Source organism: Tiliqua scincoides, chromosome 1 (assembly GCF_035046505.1).
Source record: "Tiliqua scincoides isolate rTilSci1 chromosome 1, rTilSci1.hap2, whole genome shotgun sequence".
NCBI lineage: Eukaryota > Metazoa > Chordata > Lepidosauria > Squamata > Scincidae > Tiliqua > Tiliqua scincoides.
In genome coordinates, this window is record NC_089821.1 from 127012073 (window position 1) to 127035422 (window position 23350).

The 23350-nt window shown below is 41.6% G+C and overlaps 1 protein-coding gene across 3 annotated transcripts in view; it reads left to right on the top strand.

Moving 5' to 3' along the window:
* Positions 1–23350, top strand: part of UNC80 (unc-80 homolog, NALCN channel complex subunit) — a 168147-nt gene that overhangs the window by 130067 nt on the left and 14730 nt on the right. For all 3 annotated transcript variants that reach the window (XM_066636717.1, XM_066636718.1, XM_066636716.1), the window contains 9 exons: positions 2523–2723; positions 7412–7535; positions 11373–11498; positions 14606–14729; positions 15616–15822; positions 16540–16724; positions 18192–18357; positions 18937–19116; positions 19853–19991. In XM_066636717.1, the coding sequence (XP_066492814.1) occupies positions 2523–2723; positions 7412–7535; positions 11373–11498; positions 14606–14729; positions 15616–15822; positions 16540–16724; positions 18192–18357; positions 18937–19116; positions 19853–19991 (1452 nt within the window). The remainder of the gene's footprint in view (positions 1–2522; positions 2724–7411; positions 7536–11372; positions 11499–14605; positions 14730–15615; positions 15823–16539; positions 16725–18191; positions 18358–18936; positions 19117–19852; positions 19992–23350) is intronic.

Genomic DNA, 23350 nt, shown 5'->3' on the forward strand with positions numbered 1-23350 from the left:
GTTTTCAAGAAAATAGCATATTTATATGGTTTTTGTTGTGAGAGTTACAAGTGTGCTCCTGCAGCGCCGCACCTGCTTTCGGGAGAAATTGCCTTTTCTCAGTACTCAAAGTGCAAAGCTTGATTGTTGGGCAAATACCATGCGCACCAATTGGACCATGTCTGTGTCATCATAAATACCATGAGACACATTCCCCTTTTATGCAGTTTTGGTAAGGTATTCTTTATTTAGGGTTTTAAAACAAATTACTTTTTTTTTTAAGTTCTATAGAGGGTGAGCACTTCACTGCTGTACTGCAAACACGCTCATCTAAGGAAATTACTCTTTCTCTTTAAGAAATTACATGTCAAAAAGAATTTTTTTTCTTCTGTTGAAAGATCATTGCTACTTTCCTATCAGCACTGGAATGTGTATGTCCTGTTTAATTTTTAAAAGGGAAGCATTTCCTTCATAGTAAGCCTTCTCCTCAGATAGAGTAAAGTTCACTACCTATTTCATTTACATAGCTATTACAGTCTGATCTAGCACAACCACAGTACCAAAAGGAAAGTCACTCCACTACCCCCAAAAAGCAATTGACTGCACAGGTCCTTTTTGGGTATACTTTCATATATTCCATAACATGCACAAAACTTATGGAAGTGGCCAGGACAGCAAGGGCCACAGCAACTCTCACCAAAAAAATAAAATAAAATATAAAAACAGCAACAAGCATTCACATACCCATGTAATAATAATTTTCAGTAATAATTTGTATTTATTAGAAATAGCAAAGCTAAGGTTTGGTTCTAGGAGAAAACTTCATATCAGCTGTCAACCATCAGCCTGTTTGTCTACATCAAATCTATTATCTGTTTTGGAGGGGAGTGGTATTTGCAATTTCAGGAAGAGGAGAGCCCTTGACTTTGTAATTTAAGGGCCTTTTTCTGGTCCGTTGTTGCTGGATCTTGTATGTGGTTGTGTGATAGCTATCTTTAGGATGGTTTAGGTGTAGTAGAAGTATACAGTATGTGACTTGTGTATGCAGTGTGTTGTATTCTTCTGCTGCCAGAGCTTTGGTCCTTCATCGATGTTTTCCAAGAGATTATAGATAAGTTTTGAGTAGACAGTCTCTTGATTTGCAGTGCATAAATTTAGTTATTAGCGAAGTTTCTCACTTTTGTCATGATTTGGTGATGTGTTGCTCTCTGTAACTCTATATATGCTGTTCTTCATTCATGGATATGATTTGTAGTCAGCTAAGGTGATTCCAGTTGATTTATAGCACAATCTTATGCATGTCTGCTCAGATGTAAGTCCCATTAAGCTAATTGGGGCTTACTTCCAGGCAAATGTGTATAGATTTGACGTCTAAACTATGTATACTTAGTACTATGTACTATAGTGAAAGTAGTATTATGGTGGTGGAAACAAAGTGCAGGTTTTACTTTAACTGAAGTTCCCCATTTATACAATGTTGAATTCAACAAACTGACTCTCTCAATGGATGCAAGTTCACCAAAGCAATATTCAGGTTTGGTTCATGAATTTTAAAACTCACATTCATGAGAACAGCCCTGCTGAATCAGGCCTTAGGCCCATCTAGTCCAGCTTCCTGTATCTCACAGTGGCCCACCAAATGCCCCAGGGAGCACACCAGATAACAAGAGACCTGCATCCTGGTGCCCTCCCTTGAGGGCATTGAGGTGCCCTCCCATGCATTTTAGTGCAAGTTTCTATAATATTAACAAGAACAAAAAGTGTTGTAGAGCAATTTGAATGTTTGAGAAGCAAATTGAAGTTCTTAAATTTCCTACGTAGAAGCCATTTCCTTGTTAATCTGGCCCACTTTTTCCTGATACAATCAAAGTTGGTGAAACAGTTATAGGTTTAAGTCTTTTGTAGTTCTTGGTTCCTTTAAGTTTATGTATGATACGTAATAAATGAGACTAATCTAAAAATATATTTAGCATTTTCTGATTAGTGCTCAGAAGCCCAGGCAGGCTTAAAGATTATCAGCACTGTATTAACCAGACATGTATTCAGTTCTACTTTATGAGAAAGCATAAAGCTTTCTTTATGCTTTATGAAAGCTGCCATGCTTAAGCATAGCTGTGTGTATGTATTATTCATTATTGCATACCATTCAGGTACTGTAAGGAATATTTAAACAGGTGTCCCTGAAAAACTTAACTACACTGGCTCCCCAGGTTACAGACGTCTGTGTTACAAACAGTTGTGATAGTGCTTTCACATAGTATGTCCTTTGTGGTGCTCTCATGCAAGAGTGACCGTGCTGGGTTGGCAAGAGCTGGCTGTTTCTATGTACATATGTTCTGTACAGACCTCTGGAACTGAATTGATACATAACGTGGAGACTTAGTGTATGCTTTAATATTGTGACCCAAAGTTGTTTGAAGTTATGTTTTTGGATAGCACAATGTTATGTTAAATGGAGTGTTTTGTTCTGCTAAGCAGTAGATGTGGCTTTCTGAAGAGGAGCTCACTTTGTAGAATCTCAGATTAACAAGCAATAATTTTAGGTTGGCAGAAATTGCACATTCCCTTCTGAAGCTGGCACCTTATGATACCCAGACGATGGAGAGCCGTGGGCTCCGGAGATACATCATGGAGATGCTGCCCATCACTGACTGGACGGCTGAGGCTGTGAGGCCTGCCCTTATCCTCATCTTAAAGAGATTGGATCGTATGTTCAATAAAATTCACAAGATGCCTACTTTGAGGTGAGCCGATTTGACGGAAACCTTTGGGGTCCGTTTCTGATATTGCAAGCCTTGAAGGAAGGGTATGTCATTTTATTGACAGTGGTTTGCTGCACTGAACTCTTACAGCAAAAAAAAAAAATGTATTCCTTCTATTGGTGTTTGTTTGTTTGGCCATATTTTGAGACAACAATAGAAGAAATGCATCTTTTAAGAAAAATTTCAAATAGGAATTATAAAAATGTAGCATCTTCCTTTGAACAGGTATCCCAGAGTAAATAGCTACTGTTCTTGTTTTCTTCTAAAATCACATGACATTGTCATGATAATTTGTGCTTAAAGTACTAATGCTTTAGAACCAAGTGCTTGTTTTGTTGTAAGCCTGCTTCCCATGGTAGAAATATTAAAATGCATCTAAATATAGGAGACATAAGAAATACAAGGAATCTAATCTAGTTGGAGCTCATCTTATTGCTTATATCACATGGTTGGAGAAAGAAGTTGTTTCAAAGATTCTTGGTCACTGTTTTCCTGTATCATTAACCCTTGTCTACATAGGCAAGAGATTCTGGTATGCTTTAACAGCATTGGCCTGCTCAGCCGCTGATTGCTTAATTGTATGAACTCATTGGAGCTTGAAACAAGTTATCTGGACAGCTACTTAGATAAACAAGGAGACAGTAATATGCTTCCCAAAAGATACTTCCCATGAAGTAGGATCTGGTCCATCAGGCTTTATGCCACAATGGGTTTGTTAGTCTTTAAAGTGCAGTTTTAATTGTTTTAAGTAGTCCATGTTTCCCCAAAAAGAGTTAAATCTAGGTAAATGCTGTCTCAGTATTGGTTGAATGGTTTCCTAATGTGTTCTTGCTTGTGAGCAAATATCCATATCAATACTGCCTTTCCTCACCTTCCTCTCTGAGATAAAATAAAGTTACCTTCCCCTCATCTTCTTCCCTGTAACTTTCATATGTCAAAAGGATGCCTTTGATGGGATTGTAGTCTGCTGTCAGCTCTGTTTCATTTGTTCTTCTATTTTCCAAATCATAACTGTGTTTTTCATCTTCTTTCTAAACCCTAAAAGGATGCTAGGGTCTTTAATTGCTAAAACTCTCCCTTCACTTTGAGAGTTCTGTCATGTCAACTTAAGCATGTCTGTGCCACCTATTCAGTGGACAGGTGTAAAAGTAGCACCTTTACAAAGCTGATGAATTGGAATTGCTCCTTTCCAGAATAGGGTTCCAGAACAGGAAAAGATTCTGAACACAAACACTGAGTAAAGTTCCTATGCATGTCTACTCAGAAGTAAGTCCCACTTATTTTAGCTTCCAGTTGTGTGTATAAGTTTGCAGTCTAACGCTGTAATCCTGTACACACTTACCTGGGAGCAAGTCTCAGTCAATTCAGTGACATTTATGTCTGAACAGATATCTATAGACAGGTGCTATTTGTTTCCCCAACTCACCCCATTTCTATAAACTTTCAGATTAAAATTAGCAGATAAACCCCACTGAATATCAGATCCCCTGAAATGCTGCAAGAAAAGGTTGAGTTCATGGTTGCTTCTACAGTGTGGCACAAGCAGCTTGCAACTATAAAAAAAGGCATTCAGTCTGCAAAAAGACCCAATAAAGTATTCTATTAAAAAATTCTATTATTAAATAAAAGCAGCCAAGTGACTCACAGGCTGCACTCAGACATAATGGCACATTATGGTTTAGCATTGTGAGAATGAGCAGTTGAGAAGCTGTATACAGGTATAACCTAATTATCTACGTATTTTTCACCTGCTGTTTTAGTTCAATGTGATGAGAAGGGCTCTTTAAATTAAAGGGAAAAGGTTAACAATAGCCTTGTTAATGCGAGAGAGGGAAGCCAGGTGACAATCCATCAATCATACTCTCTGTAGCCACTTAGAACAGCTTCACTCTAAGGCAATCGACCCCTTCCTTCCCCCTAAGCACATGAAAGAAAGATAATCACTTTGCACTGGTGAAGGGAGGGGTTGCTGGCTCAGAGTGAAGCCTTTCTAAGCACCTGGAGAGAGACTGATTCATGGATTGTCTGCCTAATGACTCTGTCATACATCACAAAGGTCAGCAAGGCTATTTTTAAATCGCCTAGCAAAGGGGCATTGTTTTTTAAATGAATTTGCTTTAATGTGATTTTTGCCATCCACCTGAATTCTGGAAACGAAACCCTTGTGAAAAACAAGAATCAACCTATATCTCCATATCCTGTTCTCAGCAGATCTGATGCTGATGGTCTAGCTGGAGCAGAGCTCTCAGAAGTGAGAGTCCTGGTAGTAAGTAGTTCCAGTTACAAAGTGGCAGGCAGTTCCAAAGAGAGGAGATGCTCAGGCTGAGACAGGAGTCCTATTAGAGAAGCCTGTACCTCAGATAGCTCTGAGGGGAGAGGAGTGCATTCAGGCTGGATGTGAATGACTCAGTCTAGCATGTTGGCTCCATCTCATGAACAAGTCATATTCTTCTCTTAAAGGGCCTTTGCCCTATTTTGTAGGCATCGACTTTGACAGTGCCACGGGGACATTGACTCCCTTGCAGGGCTCTTGCGGGAGTCCTCAGAGTCTGAAGAGAGTGGCAGATCAATGTGCTCTGGGAGGGATGGTAGCTCTGGTGTCTGGGTCTGGCAGCGAGTTCAGGTAGGCTGAAGGAGTCCAGGGCAGTGGCGTTCCTGGGGGTCCCTGCGCCCGGGGCAACCCCCAGAATTCCTCCCCCCCAAGCACAGGAGGAGTAACCCGGGCCGGGAGGCTTCCCCTGCGCCACGGAGGGACACCCTCCGAGGTGCAGGAGGAGTGACCCAGGCCGGGAAGCACCACATGTCCCCAACTTCGGAGGGGGCGTGTGCCGTTTCTGCTTTGCCTCTGAAGGACGCCCTCAGAGGCAGAGCAGGGGCACCCAGGAGCACTCCTGGGAGGCAGCGGGAAGCATTTGTCCCACTTCCCCCCCTCCCCAGGTACGCCACTGGTCCAGGATCTGCACTACAACCCCTCCCTTGGGTTTTCCACATAATTCCTGGATTGTGGAGATCCTGGAGACACGAAGCCCCCTGAGCTTTGGTTTCCCTCAGTTTCAGCTTTTGATAAGTAGAACTTTCCATAGCCTGGTTACAAATTAATTATATAGTCAGATACTCATCTCTGGAGAGTTTTCTGTCATACCAGATCAATCCACAGACAAATCTTTGGATTCTGAACTTCTTTTCACCATCTTGATGTGGTGATATCTACACTGAATTACTGCGGACCCTTGGAGATTTTTTAGGTCTCCAAGCCTGCTGACATTATTTCCGAGGCATGGATATGAGCGAGGACCAATTTCCTTGTAAGTGAGTACCATTGTTGCAACATATAACCACATGGTGATGTATTCTCCTCTTACTGGAGATGAAATAGCAATTTATTATATTAAGGCTGGATTGAATTTGCCTGCCATTAAAATTGACCAAGAGTGTTATTTTTGAAGCTTATTGAAAATTCAGAATGCTACTTCTGAAATTCATCTCATTATGAAAACCTGCTGTGCTTTTGGCAAGTCTGGTGGGAAACCCAAGGGAGGGGAAGACTTGTAGTACAGACTCTGGACTCCTCCAGCCTTCCTGGCAAGTTTTGTTTTCAGGTTTATAATACTGAAAATGTTGCGTCTGTGTCAAAATGTGTGCATGGAATTGCTGAACTGCGGTGTGGATGCCAATATTCCATTCCCGGGTTCTATTCTATTCCCTGGTTATGAACAAGCAAAACTCAGGGTGGATTTTCCTAAAGCGAGTTTGGTATTAGTTGTTTTGCAGTTTTGGATCTGTGTCCTGGAGAAAATATATTTTGAAACCAATATAGAAAAATCCTTGTATATTCATCAGTCAGTTAGTTTGCTGGTTGCATTTGATGAGGTGACTGGATGAAAACTCTGGAAAAATTGAATTGGACGTATCTGGGTTGCTAAAGTTATCGAAATGGTTGGACATCCACTTTACTGCTGTTCAACCACATCCATGCAAATCAAGTGTTTTTATAATGGGCTTTTGCCTTCAGGATCTAATTTTATCAAAATGCAGCTAGTTCAGCAAAACTCTAAAAATGCTGTCCTGGCATGGTCAGATGCAAAAGGTTGTTCTCAATCAGACACACTGAGATATGCTTAACAGGGAGTCTGAAGTTCAGCAGATTAGCCTAAACTGAGGTATTGCTGGGGAGTGGGGGGGGGGGGGAGTTCATCATGGAAGGGCATTTAACAGAATATTCAGTTCTAGGGATCAGTAGAGCATTCCCAGGTTGAAGGCTACTTTTAAAAAGCTATATGACAGATGACACAAGTTTGTCTCACTAGATCTTTTCTTTCCAAAAGGCACAAATAGCAACTAAAACATAACCTCCTCATAGAGGTCCATTCCTGCTGTTCTCACTTCTTCTCTTTTTGTTGTTGGTATGAGTATTTTGTACTGTTTGTAGGGCATGGTGCCTGTGCCTCTTTGCTGCAGGTCCAGTACAGTGTCTTCTTCTTCAATGTCTTCTGTACTTCTCTGCTTTCTCAATAGCATGGGTAAGATATTTGCATTATAATGTTGAGTGTTGCCACCTGAGACATCCTTCTTTGTCTTAAACTTTCCTTGGCATCCATTCGTCTCAGTCCCCTTGTTGCAGGGTTCCTGGTGGGGTCAAACACCTAATGCCACCTACTGTTGTGTTCCAGGCGACAGGTTGAGTGGGAGCCTGCCAGCAGTTTGATTGAAGGGGTTTGTTTGACACTTCAGAGGCAGCCAATCATATCCTTCCTGCCTCATCTTAGGTCACTGATCAATGTCTGTGTCAATCTGGTGAGTAGCTGAAGTTGCAATCTCCTGCACAACCACTAAACTTCATTCTGTTGTAGGGACTCCCTTGTACCAAATATTTAGCTCTGTTTTCTGTTACTGTGCTAGTCTTGCAAATGCATTCTTCAAGTGACACTAGAAATGGTGGAGTACATTTCCAAAGTGGTGTATGGGGAGAGAACAGGAGAGAAGCCTGTGTAGAACAGTGACTGGTTTTTGCTACTTTCCATGCACCACTTTGAAAATCTACTCCTACACGTTGCGCTGAGAGTTGAGGGCTGCAAGTTGGAGAGTGGGGTGGTGGATGCTGCACACACCTGGTAGAGTTGGAAGGAAGGTGGTGGGGGAAGCTGGAGACGTATTCAGTCTCAAGTTCTGGAATGAAAACATTTTTTTACTGCTCTGCAAAAGGGCATCAATTGTTGACTCAAGGAATTAACTGAGTAAATTTACTTTACCATTTGTAATGTCCATAGTCTAAAGTAGTTTGGGGTTTTCTTGTACGATGGTCAGATCCTTCTGTCCCTTAACAATATACATGTTCCTTTATTGTTTATTCTAGATGGATCACTTTTGCCTGATGAAGCATTTGGTTTGCATAGAACCGCTATAACCATTCTATGCTGTGGCTGCAACAGACCATTCCATCTCAGATTTAGACCTCTCTAGCACAGGAATGTGTTAGAGAGTTTATTGATTTGTAAAACAAACAAGCCAGGAAGTGCAATCTAATAGCATACAAAGGTCCATTTGCATATAATTATTGGTGCAAATCTTTAAAAACCTATTTGGATTTTTACAAGCATAATGTAAAAGCCAATATTCTTTCCTTCAGTTATTTAGTAAATATTTATATACAGTTCTAGAATGAATTGGCTGGCATCTGTCAGTGACCTATACTAGAGTTTAGAAACATATTGTTTATATGTAGGAACTAAGCGTGGATAGCTCCAGAAAAGGAGGCTAGCATTTAACTGGAACTTGCAAACATTTTGCATTTAAGTTATTTTCTTTACAATACATAAATAAACTTACAGAAACCACTTTTGGCTCAGATAACTTGAAAAGGGATAAGAGACAAATAAATTCACAGAGGAAGGATCTATCCATGGCTATTAGCCATAATAGCTAGATAGAACATCCACATTGAAAAGCAGTATGCTTTCTATATGCCAGTTGCTGTGGGACAAATAACAGGAAAGGCTTGATGCCTTTGTTTTTCCTTTTGCCAGTTTCCAAGAAGCAGGGTGACCAGACATCCTCTTTTTCCATCACATGTCCTCTTTTTTAGCCTCATGTCCTAGAAAAGAACTTAAATGTCCTCCTTTTCCCAGTGAGCAGGCAGCACATATCCGTCTTGTAATTAATAAAATTATATGTAATATAGTTTTAAATTTAACAATACGTAACATAGTGTTTAAATTAACCACATGAAATCAATATAAGTGTTTTTAGCTTTTATTTCATCATGTCCTATATTTTACTTGGATGTCCTGCATTTTGGGATACCTTGTCCTTTTTTGCAGTTATGACATCTGTACACCCTGCCAAGAAGTATCTGGCTGGCTACTGTTGGGAATAGAATAGAATAGAATAGAAAATTTATTTGTCATTGTACCCGTGTACACAAGTACTACGAAATTAGGTGCTTTCTAATTAGGTGGCTGAGAGGAATCCATGAGCACCTGAGTGGCCCTGATCTAATGAATGCAGCCCCCCCAAAACACCTGAAAAGGAAGTCCCTCCCTCCAAGCAGATGAATGTATTGAGCCCTATGGAAAGCGAAACTAAGCCTCATTTACTCGCTAGTAAGCAAACGTGCCTTGGCTGTTGTGGAAGATCAGGTGAAGGAGAGTGCAAGGCTACCAGAATGGTCCTGATCCTATGGACCTGGAGCTAAACAAGTGCTCCAGAAGGCAGGCTCCCCCCTCCCCCCACTGAAAAGGATCAAAAAGAGGCTTCAGCTGATACGGTGAACCTTTTTGAGACTTGCAAAGCCAGGTGGATCCTGACAGTGGTCTGGTTTAAACAGAAGTTCTTCAATTGAACTGGGCACTGGGTAGGGCTGAAAACCTTACTGGTTTTGGAATGGGGGTGTTACTGCAGGCAGGCTAGAGAGGAAATTCACTTGGTGGTCCAGGGCTGGCCTCTATTTATTTATTTATTTGTTTGTTTTACTTTAATTATTTATAATGATTTATTTTAATTTACCTGATGATGTCACTTCCACCGTGACATCACTTCTGGTGGCCTTGGACAGACTAAAAAGTGGGACCTAGTGCTAAAAGTTTGAGAACTGCTGCAATAAGGTGTTAGTAAGTTTATACCCTTCGGGGGGTGTGTGTGTGTCACCACTGGTGACCAAAATCACTAAAATCATAATTTGGAAGAATAATACCATCATGTTATATATCAATCAATGCTTAATTTCATGCAGAATGTGTTCTATCTTTGTTCTATCAAAAGGTACAGCCAAAAAACCAGTGGGGGCGGAGTGATGGCACATCACCACGCCCACCACTTGGGGTGTTGCCCTGCCCACTGCATGGGGGGTGACACATGGGCATTCAGTAGAGGGTGACGCGAACCCTAGTGATGCCACTGCTCCTTCAGAGGGAGTGCAACCCCATTCAGAACAGGACTATAGTACAATACCTGAGTTGTGGACCAGGAAAACCTCTGTCTTATCAGGATTTAGTTTCAGCTTGTTCACCCCCATCCAGCTCCCAACTACCTTTTTTATAGGGTGTTCCTTCCCTTAGAAAGATAACAAACTGAAGATTTGTGGTGTTATTCTAATATGTTTTTTGACTATCTGTTTATTTACACATATACAAGTCAAGAAGATGGTAAGCAGACACAAACACATTCACTACTCCAAACAATATTTATAATCAAAACAAGCTACTTTCTGGCAGAAACTTAACAGCATTTTTCTGCAGGATCTAAGTCAGACCTTTTTCAAACTGCTTGAACTATTCTTTTAGTCTGCACCCTGGTGGTAACCACTAATCACTAAATAGTTGTTAGTTCAGTGAGATATTGGCCTCCAAAAGGCATTGTTTGAACTGGACTCCAAAGGGCATTGTTCAGGACGGTATACTATAGTTTTGCTTATTTACTAACTAAATTTATACTCCACTTTTCATGTAGGGCAATCAAAGTGATTTACAAATATAAAGTATTGTTCACCATCAGATGCAAGGCTGTTCAAAATCCTTTTGAGAGAGGATCATACTTCATAACCTAAGAGCATGCTAACAACATTATTGATTCCAAATGAAAACCTTCATCAGACATACATTTGAAACCAATTCTATTCAAAATTTAACCTAAAAAAATAATTGCACAGTGATACAGGAGAGCCTGAACATTGTATCAAACCCAGTCTGGGTCAGACTCAGGACATTACTAAGAAATAAGATGGAAGAAGGGAGGAACTGAAGTCAACTAGAAACGTGGTGGTTTCAGTATATTTTTTCCATTGAGTGTAGGAGCTACATGGCATACCCTCCAACCCCACTTATCTTACCAGTACAGTGCTGGTTATTCAGGGCTAGTACTGGGTACACTCTTAAGTGTACTGATTTTTCCTATAACTTCTGTCCAATTCCTCTGGCTAACCCTGTAGCAGTTCCTTATCCCCCCTCCCTATTTCCTGCTAGAACCATTCCTTTTCCTTGCTGGCCCCAGCTACCGGAAGGCACTGTGGAGGGCTCAGAATCCCAGAGCATCCCAGTCTTGCGGTATCTGAAGCATGTACCTCATTAACATTGGAGGGTATGGCATGGTTGGAATTGCAGTAGTTGGTCCTGGTGATGTGCTGTGTTTGTATTGCAGGTGATGGGAGTAGTGGGACCTTCCAGTGTGGCCGATGGATTACCCCTTCTTCATCTCAGCCCTTATCTCTCGCCACCTCTACCCTTCAGCACAGCTGTTGTCCGGCTTGTAGCATTGCAGATTCAGGTGTGACTGCCTTGCCTGTTAATCGGGCTTTGCTTCTCATGTGGTTGAGACACCAACTCATGGGTGCTCGTTTGTTTTCTGCGAACGCTGGGCAAAAACTGTGAAACAAAATGTAATGCTAAAGTTTCAGCATTTATTGACTGTCCCGATCCTCATTGGATGCCAATTATTCTAGTCCCACTGAAATCACATTGGGATTATGTGGGTTTAAGCCAACCGAGGACCTGGCACAAAAAGTCATTGTGTAAGTGTAGGTTTGTGTGCATGAAGTGTGTGTGTACACATATACATGCACGCAGACCGTTGTTGCTTTTCTGCTTTAAAATAGCAGAAGAAATATAACAATAAGACTTTTATGGGTCAGGAATGTGCAAGCTTTGGATTTTCACAAAACTCAGTCCATCTGAAATCATGATGTGCATTGAAAGCTTGACAGTGCAGTCCTAGGCATGTCTACTCAAAAGTAAGTCCCATTATGTTCAGTGGGGCTTACTCCCAGGAAAATGTGTGTAGGATTGCAGCCTTAAGTTTTGTCTCTAACTTATATGAGGGTCAGATATTTTTCCATTCCACTCAGTCAGGTTTTGCATAATTTCAATTTTATTATCTTCAAATAGTTGTTAGTTCCATGAGAAATTTCCTTATCAGATTTGTACGTATCTCCAGATTTCTAGAAGCTAACAGAAAGCATTCTTTAGGAATTTTTTTTTTAACCCATAATTCTGAGATTAATTATTATGGTGTCAACTGATTTTTTTTGCTTGAGGATACTTGGGAATAGAACCAGTGTCAGTCAACTAAATTGTGGTTAACATAGTAGTGCACTGAGACCACATAAAATGTAAATGCACAGACTAGTTTTTTATACCATGCATAAATTTCCATCTTTTATTATCCTGAATAGTGAAATATGCTGTGGAGTGACATGGCCTACATTATTTTGCTACTGTTTTGTAAAATACCAGCTCTGCATCTTAGTTTGTTTGGGCTTCTATAACTCTCCCAGTCGTATGGTGGTATATTAAGGGATCTCTGAAAGGTAGTTATTAAACACCTGCAAGTTTTCTTCCTTGTGTCCTGGTCAACTGTGTCCTGGTCAAATGCGTCTTGGCATTGAACATTTGTTTCTGGGGTTTTGTTTTTTTTTGCATCCCAGATATTTGTGTACCAGTATATGTATATTTATATTACATATACCTTACTTTAAAGAAACAAAAACAAAGGTAGGGTTAGGGTTGGGATAAGAGGCTTAGGATATAAAACATGAGGTTTGTTGCTTAGTTATAGTGGGATGCAAATGATCGGGAAACACACACAAAAACCAGACATGAATGTCCAGGAATGTCAATTACCTAGATGCATTTGACAACGACACAGTCATCCAGGACCCAAATAGTCTAGTACCTTCTTCTTCCCATTCCACCAGTTCTTTGTGGTGAAGCTGTTTGCAGGAATATTGCACTAATATATTAGTGCACATAAGGAATGATGTAGACCAGGGATGTCAAACATAAGGCCCGGGGACCAAATGTGACCTGCGGAAGCTTTTTATCTGGCCCTCAGGCTCTCAACCGCTGAGCAGTGCTGAGGTGTTACTGCTGAAAGGGCAGCCTGCATGATAATTGGGCTCAGTTGTATTTTGAAATATGAACAAGATGTGCATATTTTCTGTCATTTGCAGCTAATGTGTGACTAAGGGCACAATCCTAACCCACTTTACAGTACCGAAATAAGGGCAATGCAGCTCCGAGGTAAGGGAACAAACATTCCCTTACTTTGAGGAGGGCTCAGTGAGTGCCACCCAACTGCAGGATGCAGCATGCATTCCATTGGCACTGCTATGCCAGTGCTGGAAAGTTGGTTTGGGTTTGGGCCTAAGTGAGAAAAAAAGTGCTTATTTCTGGTTATGACCTGCCTAATGACATCACTTTCTGCCTAATGACAACACTTCCAGCCCTCAGCAGACATAATAAATGCTATTTGGCCCACTGTATGAAACACGTTTGACACCCCTGATGTAGACCTTCTCTGGTCTGAATGATAAACAAATTGAAAGATACATTGTCCGATGAGAAGAAAGAGGGTGGGCTTTTTTAGAGTGTGGGTGAGATACTTTGGTGACAAAGGGGCATACAAAGGTTCAAGGCAGGCATTGAGAGAAATGAAAACAGATATGTGACTGAAAATGTTGTCAACAGCTGTTGCTTGCTGATGGAAATAGTTATGTAGCAGCAAAAATATATACCTTCAAACATCATTTTAGCATCATATTCCTAGTAAATACTTTTGTATTTCTAAAATCAAGTAACCTTTGCTTTCTTTTAATTTCCTATGTTTGTGTATTTCAGATGAAGGGGGAAATGTTTAGTGCCTTCAAAAAGGAAATTTGCTGTTTTTTCTAGTACTATCACAGTGAAGCAGTGTTGGAAATTCCTCAAAAATTGTTAGCCTACATTTTAAGATCCAAATTGTTTTGAGGTTCATTTCATTTCAGATGTCAATACTGAGAGTAAATACAGTTCATACCTAAGTATCTAAGAGAATGAATGTGAGTCTTCAAGTTTCAGACCTTTAGGGTTTCACCTAGTTTTTCTCATGGGTTCTAAGTTTTACTTCTGTTCATCAAAAATTTCAATTACTGCCTTCATGAAGCTTCAGTGTGTATTTTAAGGCAGAATCTTAAACCTCAGGGAGAAGCAAAAGCATATGGTGTAACCACCACATTTAAATTTGCACTTTTAGGCAATGTACTTTTAACTTTTAAAGAGCTTTTCTTGCATTCTTTTTTTTCCAGATTCTTTAGTTCGAACTTTGACCTTATTTACATATTCATTCGTAAGGAGTTATCAGTACATTGTTGATGTCATTCAGGGTCAGAAGCTATGTAAATGAGATCAAAACCTTGAATACTTACTCCCTTGATTATGCTGAAATTAGAATTTGTGGTTTTGCATAGGTGACGTCCAAGATGGTGAATCCAAGATGTGGATACTGCTGTACAGTGTTGTGTAAACCAAGTGTTTGTGGGACTGTCTTCCTTACAGTCACCATTTGCCCTATAATCTGCCAGTAAAATGATTTAATTCTTTTCTATCATCACTGTACAGGCCTTGAAAGAAGATTTCCCCTTAAGCCATGTGATCTCCCCATTCACCAATCAGGAGAGAAGGGAAGGAATGCTTTTAAATCTACTGATTCCATTTGTGCTCACAGTAGGATCAGGAAGCAAAGGTCTGATTAACAGAAAGATTCTTCTGTTTTTCCCTCCCCACTTCCTCTCCAAAACAACAAATGTTTGTGCTTCTTTCCACCTCTATGTTTCTTCTCTTATGAGCGTTTTTTCCCAGTGGTGTGTTGTGAGTAGGGCTTGTTGCAGGTATACAAATGGAAATAGGCATTGTGGTTTCCTCTCATTTCAGCTGTGTTTTCCGAATTTACTCTTTGACCTCTTTTTGAGATAAGAACAATGACAAATCTGGTTGGATAAAGCAAGCATTCATTGATGTGTAAGAAAGAAATGGGAAACAAACATGATAACCATATAACTTCTGCCTAGGCTTCTCTTCACCCAGTTCCATGTCACTTGTTTGGTTCAAACTCTATTTCTTACACTACAGTTCCTGTAATAAGGTTGTTTCTTTTCCTAAAAGGCTTATTCACACCTGTGGCTTAAACCATAGCAAATGGTTCTCCCATGTAGTCTTGGCTCAAGGGCAACTTGGCTCAAGGGCAAATTAGCTTGATTTAGCTAATCACATGTAGGTGTGCTTGCCTTAGAGTCAGCAAGTGCGACCAGGAGCCAATGAGGGGGATTTTACTAGTGATTATGGTCAAGACCAGTGTGAACAAGACTCTAAGAATCACAAGCAAAGAGCAGTGGGGTGGGTGGGAATTGAGTAGCGAGGCAAGAGCTCTTTGGTCTCAGTAAGGAGCTGTATAAGTTGTCTTTGTGCTAGGATAATGTTTTGTTTGCAGAAAGAGAAGGTAGGGGAGCTGGTCAGATGTAAAGCAGATATGGCATCAGATTGTGATGCTGAAATTGGCACTTTCTGGGAGTCTTTTCTGGGAGTCAGGGCCTGATCTCTGTTCTTTGTCCTTTCCCTTTGATGTTCTTCAGACAGCCCTTGGCTGGAGCAGCCTGAAGTTCTCCTGTTGCTCCAGACAGTCATTAATATCTTGCTACCACCTCGCATCATCAGTACTTCCCGAAGTAAGAACTTCATGTTGGAGAGCTCCCCTGCCCACTGCTCCACTCCAGGGGATGCAGGGAAGGACCTGCGTAAGGAAGGTCTAGCTGAGTCCACTAGTCAGGCAGCCTACTTGGGTGAGTGAGAATTTCAACCCGGCAAAATTGAAACAGAAAAGAAACAAAGGAAACCAAGGAATCCAGGAAAGTGTCGAGGGGTGAATATAAACCATCAAAATGTGCTATTCCAGCAGCATTCAGAGCTGGAAAGCTAAACCTGCATTTTGGAGCCATGAAAATGTGATTAACATTTCTGCAGTAAACAAGCTCTTTTCGAATATAGAGCATTAAGCTTCATGGATTAAGAAAGTGGGGGTTGATTACATGGCCTTTTAATCAGAAAGTGTGGCCTTCCTGGTCTTGACCTGATCTGTGGTCTCTTGCTTTTAGTCCTGGAAATAGTCAAGTTAACTAGTCTGCCCTTTGCTATCCAAGCAGGCACCTAGCACCACGTGCATGTGATTAAATGCATTTCTCCTGCACACCTTCAGTTAAAGGAAACATACAGAAATAAAATATTGAGCGTGTAAGAGTACATATTGCTTCTGCTTGGATTTAGAGGTCAGAATGGATATGTGTATTGCAACTTTGTGGATCAAAAATATCACCAAATATATTGCCTTTTCAACAGGCTGATTCCCTGGCAAGTTGATGAGGAAAGATTACGCACATGTGTTTGCATGCAAGTTGGCACATGTGATCCTTATACTATGGAATAAATATGTGTATGTAAATGGCTGGCTTTCCTGTGACTGCACAGCCTTTTGATTCTTCTGACATTTGTCTTAATTCTAGCTCTGAAGGTGATCCTTGTGTGTTTTGAACGTCAGCTTGGCAGCCAATGGTATTGGCTAAGTCTGCAGGTCAAAGAGATGGCTTTGCGAAAAGTGGGAGGGCTAGCCTTGTGGGATTTCGTGGATTTTATTGTTCGTACCCGAATCCCTATCTTCGTCCTCCTTCGACCCTTCATTCAGTGCAAGGTAAAGCATGTCTAATGTTAATCCTCATTCCTTTGACAGACTGACATTGTTAAACCAGGTGTACAGTCTCTCTGGTAGGAAGTAAGAAGAAACATGACCATTCTTTTCAGCACAGCTGTCTTCACAGTGAGAATGTATCCTTTCAAGTCAAAACAGCTTTGAGTACAAATACTTATCCTTGCTAATACAGGAGAAAACTGTTCAAAAGGCTTCAAAAAGCAGTCAATACTGCAGTTCAAGCAAAATCATGATTGTATGAAACTGATTCATATTTGGTTTCATCCAGAGCATAGATGTTGCTTGCGGAAGCAGTGCTGCCAGAATTTGTCTTCTCCACCCCTTCTCCCTATGGATGTTTCCAAACACCTGAAAAGTTAGTGCTAAGGGTTGAGGCACACTCTCTCAGCAGATAGTTCCCTCATAGCTTCCAAGCATTGCCTCCTTCCTCTGCAGCCCTACCCCGACTGCATACCATGCAGCTGATGTGGTTCCCCTACACTTTGGCAATGGCTTTTGCAAATGACTTTTGCAATGACTACCCCAATGGCAAAGGCTTCACTAGGAGCTTCAGTAGGGAGCAGGTGTTGGGAAAGGTGGCTTCCAGCAACATTGCTTCTGTGAGCACTACACATTGGTTGCAAACCACTGAGTTTGATTACCGGTCCATCTAGCCCAGTATTATCATTCATTCATTCATTCATTCATTCATTCATTCATTCCACCTTTATTGGTATAAACAATCCAGCAAGAAGACAAAATTAAAACATTCAAGGTAGCCGCCAATCATTGATCAGGCAAAGAAATACAGAGGAATTTACGCCTCGACAGTGCCTTAAATATATATTTTGCTACATTTGATGAGCGGCACTCATTTCTCCTGTCCAACAAGTACCGGACCAAGTCTGTATCTGAACCATGAAAATTTTCCAGGAATGGATATAGAAATCGATGGCGTAAATCAATACAGTGGGTACAATACAAAAGTACATGGGTCAAGGACTCTTTTGAGGTCAGGTCGCAAGAACATGACTGGGGACTTTCCAATGGCCTATTAAATCTTGCTCTTAGTACATTTGTAGGTAAGATATTAAACCTACCCAGTGTAAAGGCTCTACGAATCTGAGGTGAACACATGAACGATAGATAGCTTGAACCCAAATCACAGGCCATGAAAGACCAATATATAGAGGTGAACAAGACTTACGGGCTGCAGCTTGCAAATCCTGTGCCAGTATTATCTGTTCTGATTGGCAGTAGCCCTCCAGGACCTAACACGAAGGTCTTCTCTGCCATGTAACCTAAGACTATTTTAACTGAATTGCCAGAGATTTAACCGAGTCCCTTAGGCATGCAAAGCAGGTGGTCTACCATTAGGCTATGGCTCCTCCCTTTAACATTTAGGAAATAATTTGTTGGTGTTCTTGGTTTTTCATGGCTCTTTCTCACCACTCTCACCCATCCCCCCAGTTGCTAGCCCAGCCAGCTGAGAATCATGAGGAGCTGACTGCCCGACAGCATATTGCTGACCAGCTTGAGCGGCGCTTCATCCCACGCCCTCTCTGCAAGAGCTCCCTCATTGCAGAGTTCAACAATGAGCTAAAGATCCTCAAGGAGGCTGTGCATAGTGGGTCAGGTGAGGAGATCTGAAAGTGAAAGGCAAATGGGGGGAGAGTGTGTACAGAACAGGATGGTTTGCAGTCAAGAACATACCTTACTATATAGCATCTAACAGAGAAAGTACAAAAAATCAGCAGCATGAATAACAAGGCTATTAACCATACACAAATTGTAATGCTGAAGCATGAAAGGATCTATTTGCAGAGCTTCTGTAAAATGCTGAATTTAGTAACATGCTGAATAGCTGCTAATGCCAACCTGAGTGCCCTTAGTCGGGAGAAAGGCAGGGTATCGATTCATTAAATAATAATGCCCACAAAATCTCGTAAAGCATAAGAGAACTTCTAACACAGCATTTACCCAGTTAGTAGAGTGTCTCTTGTAACTTTGTAGTCTAATGAAATTATAATACATACATTCCTAAGCGTATACCTTCTTACTTTATCTTATTAATGGTGCAGAATCTACACAAATGATCATTTATAATGTGTAGGTCATTTATCGCTAAGATCTTGGTCTGAAAAACAACAGTAGTTCTTTGCTAACATTGGTTTCCATTATTTGTAACTATAATTTTTCCCCTTAATCAATGCAGCCTACCAAGGGAAGACTTCTATCAGCACTGTGGGCACCTCTACCTCTGCATACCGCCTGAGCCTAGCCACTATGTCCCGCTCCAACACTGGCACTGGTACTGTCTGGGAACAGGACAGTGAGCCTTCCCAACAGGCTTCCCAGGATACATTAAGTCGGACAGATGAAGAAGATGAAGAAAGTTAGCGCTCACTCATATCGCTAAATTAGACTTGATTGCAGCAGATCTGAGTTTAAATCCGTATACCATGGAAAGCAGTCAGTGACTGTATTTTAAAAGCAAAAGGGGCTTGTGGGTGAGGAGTGCAGAACCTTCCACCTGTCTTTGGGTGACCACCCTGCATTGTATAAACTGAAAAGCAAGAGACCACTGTGGATTCCTCAGCAGAATTATTTTTAATCTTCTGTGTTTTCTTTGTACTCTGCTCAGGGGCAGTTTGTTTTGTTTTCATTTTGCTTTTCAGTTTTGAGAATCTTTTACACTTTTAAAATATTTCTTTTGTTAGTTTTACAGTGTATTTGGGGATTTATAGGTATTCATAGGACTTCACTTCGGTTTGCCAGTTTTACAGGTATATTAGGAAAGAATGCCTTGTGCTGTTCAGAGCTACTGCTCATGTAAAATAACCAAGTCTGCCTAGCTTTAGTTGATTTCAGTTTATTGCATTATTAGTGGAGGCAAATGCAAATGGATTCAGCTGAGACTGAAAATTATCTTCTTAAATATTTGAACCCATTACGGTTCTGGTTTGTTATTTCTCTTATGGGGAGAGAGCTTGTCTATGTTTGTAAGCTTGAGTATGGGCAGCAGCAGCCACAAAACGTTTAGCCAAAAGAACAGACTAAGGGATTTGTTGACATTTGAAAGGCTTAAATGTACATGGGTCCATTTACTTTGTGCTCTTAATTCCTTCTAGATGACTCAGTGAGCATGCCCAGTGTGGTAAGTGAACAAGAAGCATACCTTATGGGTGCCATTGGGAGGAGGCGATTCTCCAGCCATCTCTCCAGCATGTCTGCACCTCAGGCTGAGGTGGGCATGTTACCCAGCCAAAGGTAACCAAATGGTCTTTTTCACATTTCCTGATATTTCTCACAAGAACAGAAATTCCACAGGTATAATATACAGTAATATAATTCACAGATATAATTCACAGTGGTTACTACAAGGACAAAATAAATAAGATCTTAGGCAGTACAATCTTGGCTTCCCCTGAAAGGGATACGACAGGCATGCGAGTGTCAGTACGTGAGTATTGCAGTAATAATAATTGTGATCTTATATTTAGAGCAGCTGTTCCCAACCTGTGGTCTCGGGACCACAGGTGGTCCATGAGACCCTGAGAAATGGTCTGTGATGTCTCAGGAAAAAAAAAAAGATGATCACCTTTAATCGCTTTCAGTGTCTTACCAAGTGAGCAATTCCTCATAGTCCACTGAAGTGTCAGATGTGGCTGTAGATAGACCGTTCTCTGCCCTCCCGGTGGTCTAGCACGTGCTGAAGTGCCAGCTGCGGGAGGGTCCATTCTGCACCCTTTCTGGTAGACTGTTGAGTAGTCTCACTCATTCAGTGAGATGGTCCCCTATGGACCACCAGAGAGAGCAAAGAATGGATCCCCCCCATAGCTGGCCACCAAGCACTCCCCCATGGGCTATCAAATTGAATTGCATTTTTTTGTGTGTGTTTGGGATGGAGAGAGTTGCATGTGGTCCACAACAATTCCAATGATTTCATCAGTGGTCTGTGGGTTCCTAAAAGTTGGGAATCATTGATTTAAGGACATGTTTACTTTCCTTCTTTTTTGCCATTTTGGTATTTCTTTTTAATGAGGTAGAGGCAATTTGGATCAAGAGAATTTTTCTTCTCTAGGTCACTTTTCACCGCACATTCTAAGGATGGAAATAAATTTTGTTGAATCAAATTCATGATGGAAGATACTTGCAAATACAAAATTAAAATAAAACACGCACACAACTAGCTTGTAGGTGGATCTGTCAATGACTGCACTACTTCTGTTGCAGTCTCACAGTACTTCTCAGTTGACTTCTCTTCTTTCTGAGCCAATTTCAACTGTTACTGTTCTTGTCTAGTATTTACATAGATCAACACTGGTTCCCACTGATACGTGGGAACGCATAGATGTCTTTAAATTGGGCAGTGAAATTTATCCCTGAGTCCTACAGACAGCTTTGAATGGCAATAATATGTGAGCACTAACTGTCCCGTAGCTGACAGTAGGAAAACCCGATTGTACTCGTGGTACACAAATGTTTGTGCATGTGAGAGAGAGAGATGTGGAATTTGAAATGTAACTTTAGTCCAGCATAACCTTTTTTATGTTTTCACCCTCAAAGTTTAAATTCCCTATCTTTTACCAAGCGCTGCAAGATGTACTGGCCTTTTACAGCACCCTTCCCTTAGCTTGAACCTGTTTAGTGTAGATTCAGTTAAGATATTGACAATCCATTCACACAGTGAGAAATTCACTCAATAATTAGACAAACCTTGCTCAGCTGTCTGTACATGGTGAAAAGGCAAGGTAGTCAAGATAAGATGGAATCAACTTACAATGTCTTTTATGCAAAAAGAGAAATGAAACTTTCGGATACAACTTGTTATATGAAAAATATGCTGGTTTGAGTCTTGGGGAGCAACTTATTTGTGCATCCCACAATCATTGCATGTGACCACAACACTTAGAACACAACTAGATCTGATGCTGGGCATTTGTGACCAGGATCTCCAACTTTAAAATATATATATATATGATGCTGGACATTTGTGACCAGGATGTACAACTTTCCTCATGATGCTTTATATATATATAAACAACTGCAGGAGGGAGTTTTGAGTTTTAACCCTGTTCCTCATGATGCTTTGTCTCTAATTAAAACCATTCGCTGCAACCTCTGTTTGCCCTGGGAAGTAGACAGGTATCATAGGAGTTCCTGGATGTTTTTTTTTCCCCATTGGGCAAAAAGCAGGGGGTGATTTTAATTAGAAAAACAACACATCCTTTTCTTTCTCTCAGTGTTAAGGCCTAAAACACTTCAGAGTTTCCCTGTGACTTCTCAGCTGCTATTAGATTTTTAAAAAAAATATAGGCGATCCTGATCATGAATTTTGTGCCCTTCATCTGGTTAGGTTTTCAAAACAAAATTTTGATGAGCAAAGTTTATAAACATGAATGAGAGCAGTTATGGTATATCAACAGGGCTCAGACAGCCCAATCCTAAGCTCTAGTGCTGCCACAGTGCACAGTGGCACAGAAATGGCTGCTGCTGTATCCTACGAGGCTGCCAGAGTCTCCTCAGGGTAAGGGAATATTTGTTCCTTTACCCCAGGCAGAGCACCACTGGCCCCAGTGGGTCTCCTTGGATCTGCACCAGCTCTTGAGCTGGCTCAGGCCTGTGTTGGGCAACTTGGCTCAGGAAGGGACATAGGATTTTGCAGCAGCCTCTACTGCCACCCCGCCCTCCCTCTGCCCAATTCTGCTCCTCCCCACTTTCTCCCTGCCCTCCATCCACCCTGAAAAGCCTTCCTGCCAGTTGGTGGGGAAACGCATAGCCTAGCACCCTGGTCCTGCATATTCCCAATCCTGAGTCTCAGTACGAACTGGCACTTACCTCTCCGCCCATGATGGGTGTCTCCTGCTGGCAGGAAAGTGCCTTATGGCACTTTTACGACATCCAGCACTGGCAACGGGGCTGGAGCATGGGCAGTACACCTGATAGAGTCAGGCTCTAAGATTTTTTTTCTCAAAACCTGTCAGGCAGCCCAATCCTGAGCTGCCTGCAGCGCCCAGACTCGGCAGCTCCACGGAGGCTCCCGCCGGATCCTGCGCCTCCCACACGGAGGCTCCTCAGGAGGCTCCTCAGGAGAAGGGGATGTTCATCTCCTTCCCCCAAGTAAGGGAAGCAGCCCTGCAATGGGGCTACTCTCTTTAGTGGTGACCAATAGGTTGGTGCTAAAGTAAAGGTGCTCGTGTAGGGTGCGCAGCCCTGCACAAGCGCCTTGGATCCTGCAGAGCTCTGCTCCACGGATCCTTCCCCCTGACTCGCCTCCCACCCGCCCCCTGACACACCTCCCCCCTCCCCGGAACACCTCCCCCATGCCCCGGCCACACCCCCACCTCTCGTTCCACAGCCCGGCGGTCTGGGAGACTGCGGAGCTGCAGAACCTGGGAGACAGCCGGCCTGCGCTGGGCTTGCTCTGGCGGGAGCCCGGCGGTAAGCACGTTTGCAACTGTGGTCCGCAGCGCGGAGCCATGCCGCGGACTTCAGGATTGGGCTCTTAATCATGTTTAACATTAATGGTCATTTCTTTTTTCAGACTTTCAGAAATTTTTGACTAAACTGTACTTATTGTATATTAAGATACAGTATTAGAAAAACTTCTGCAAGTCTGAAAACAG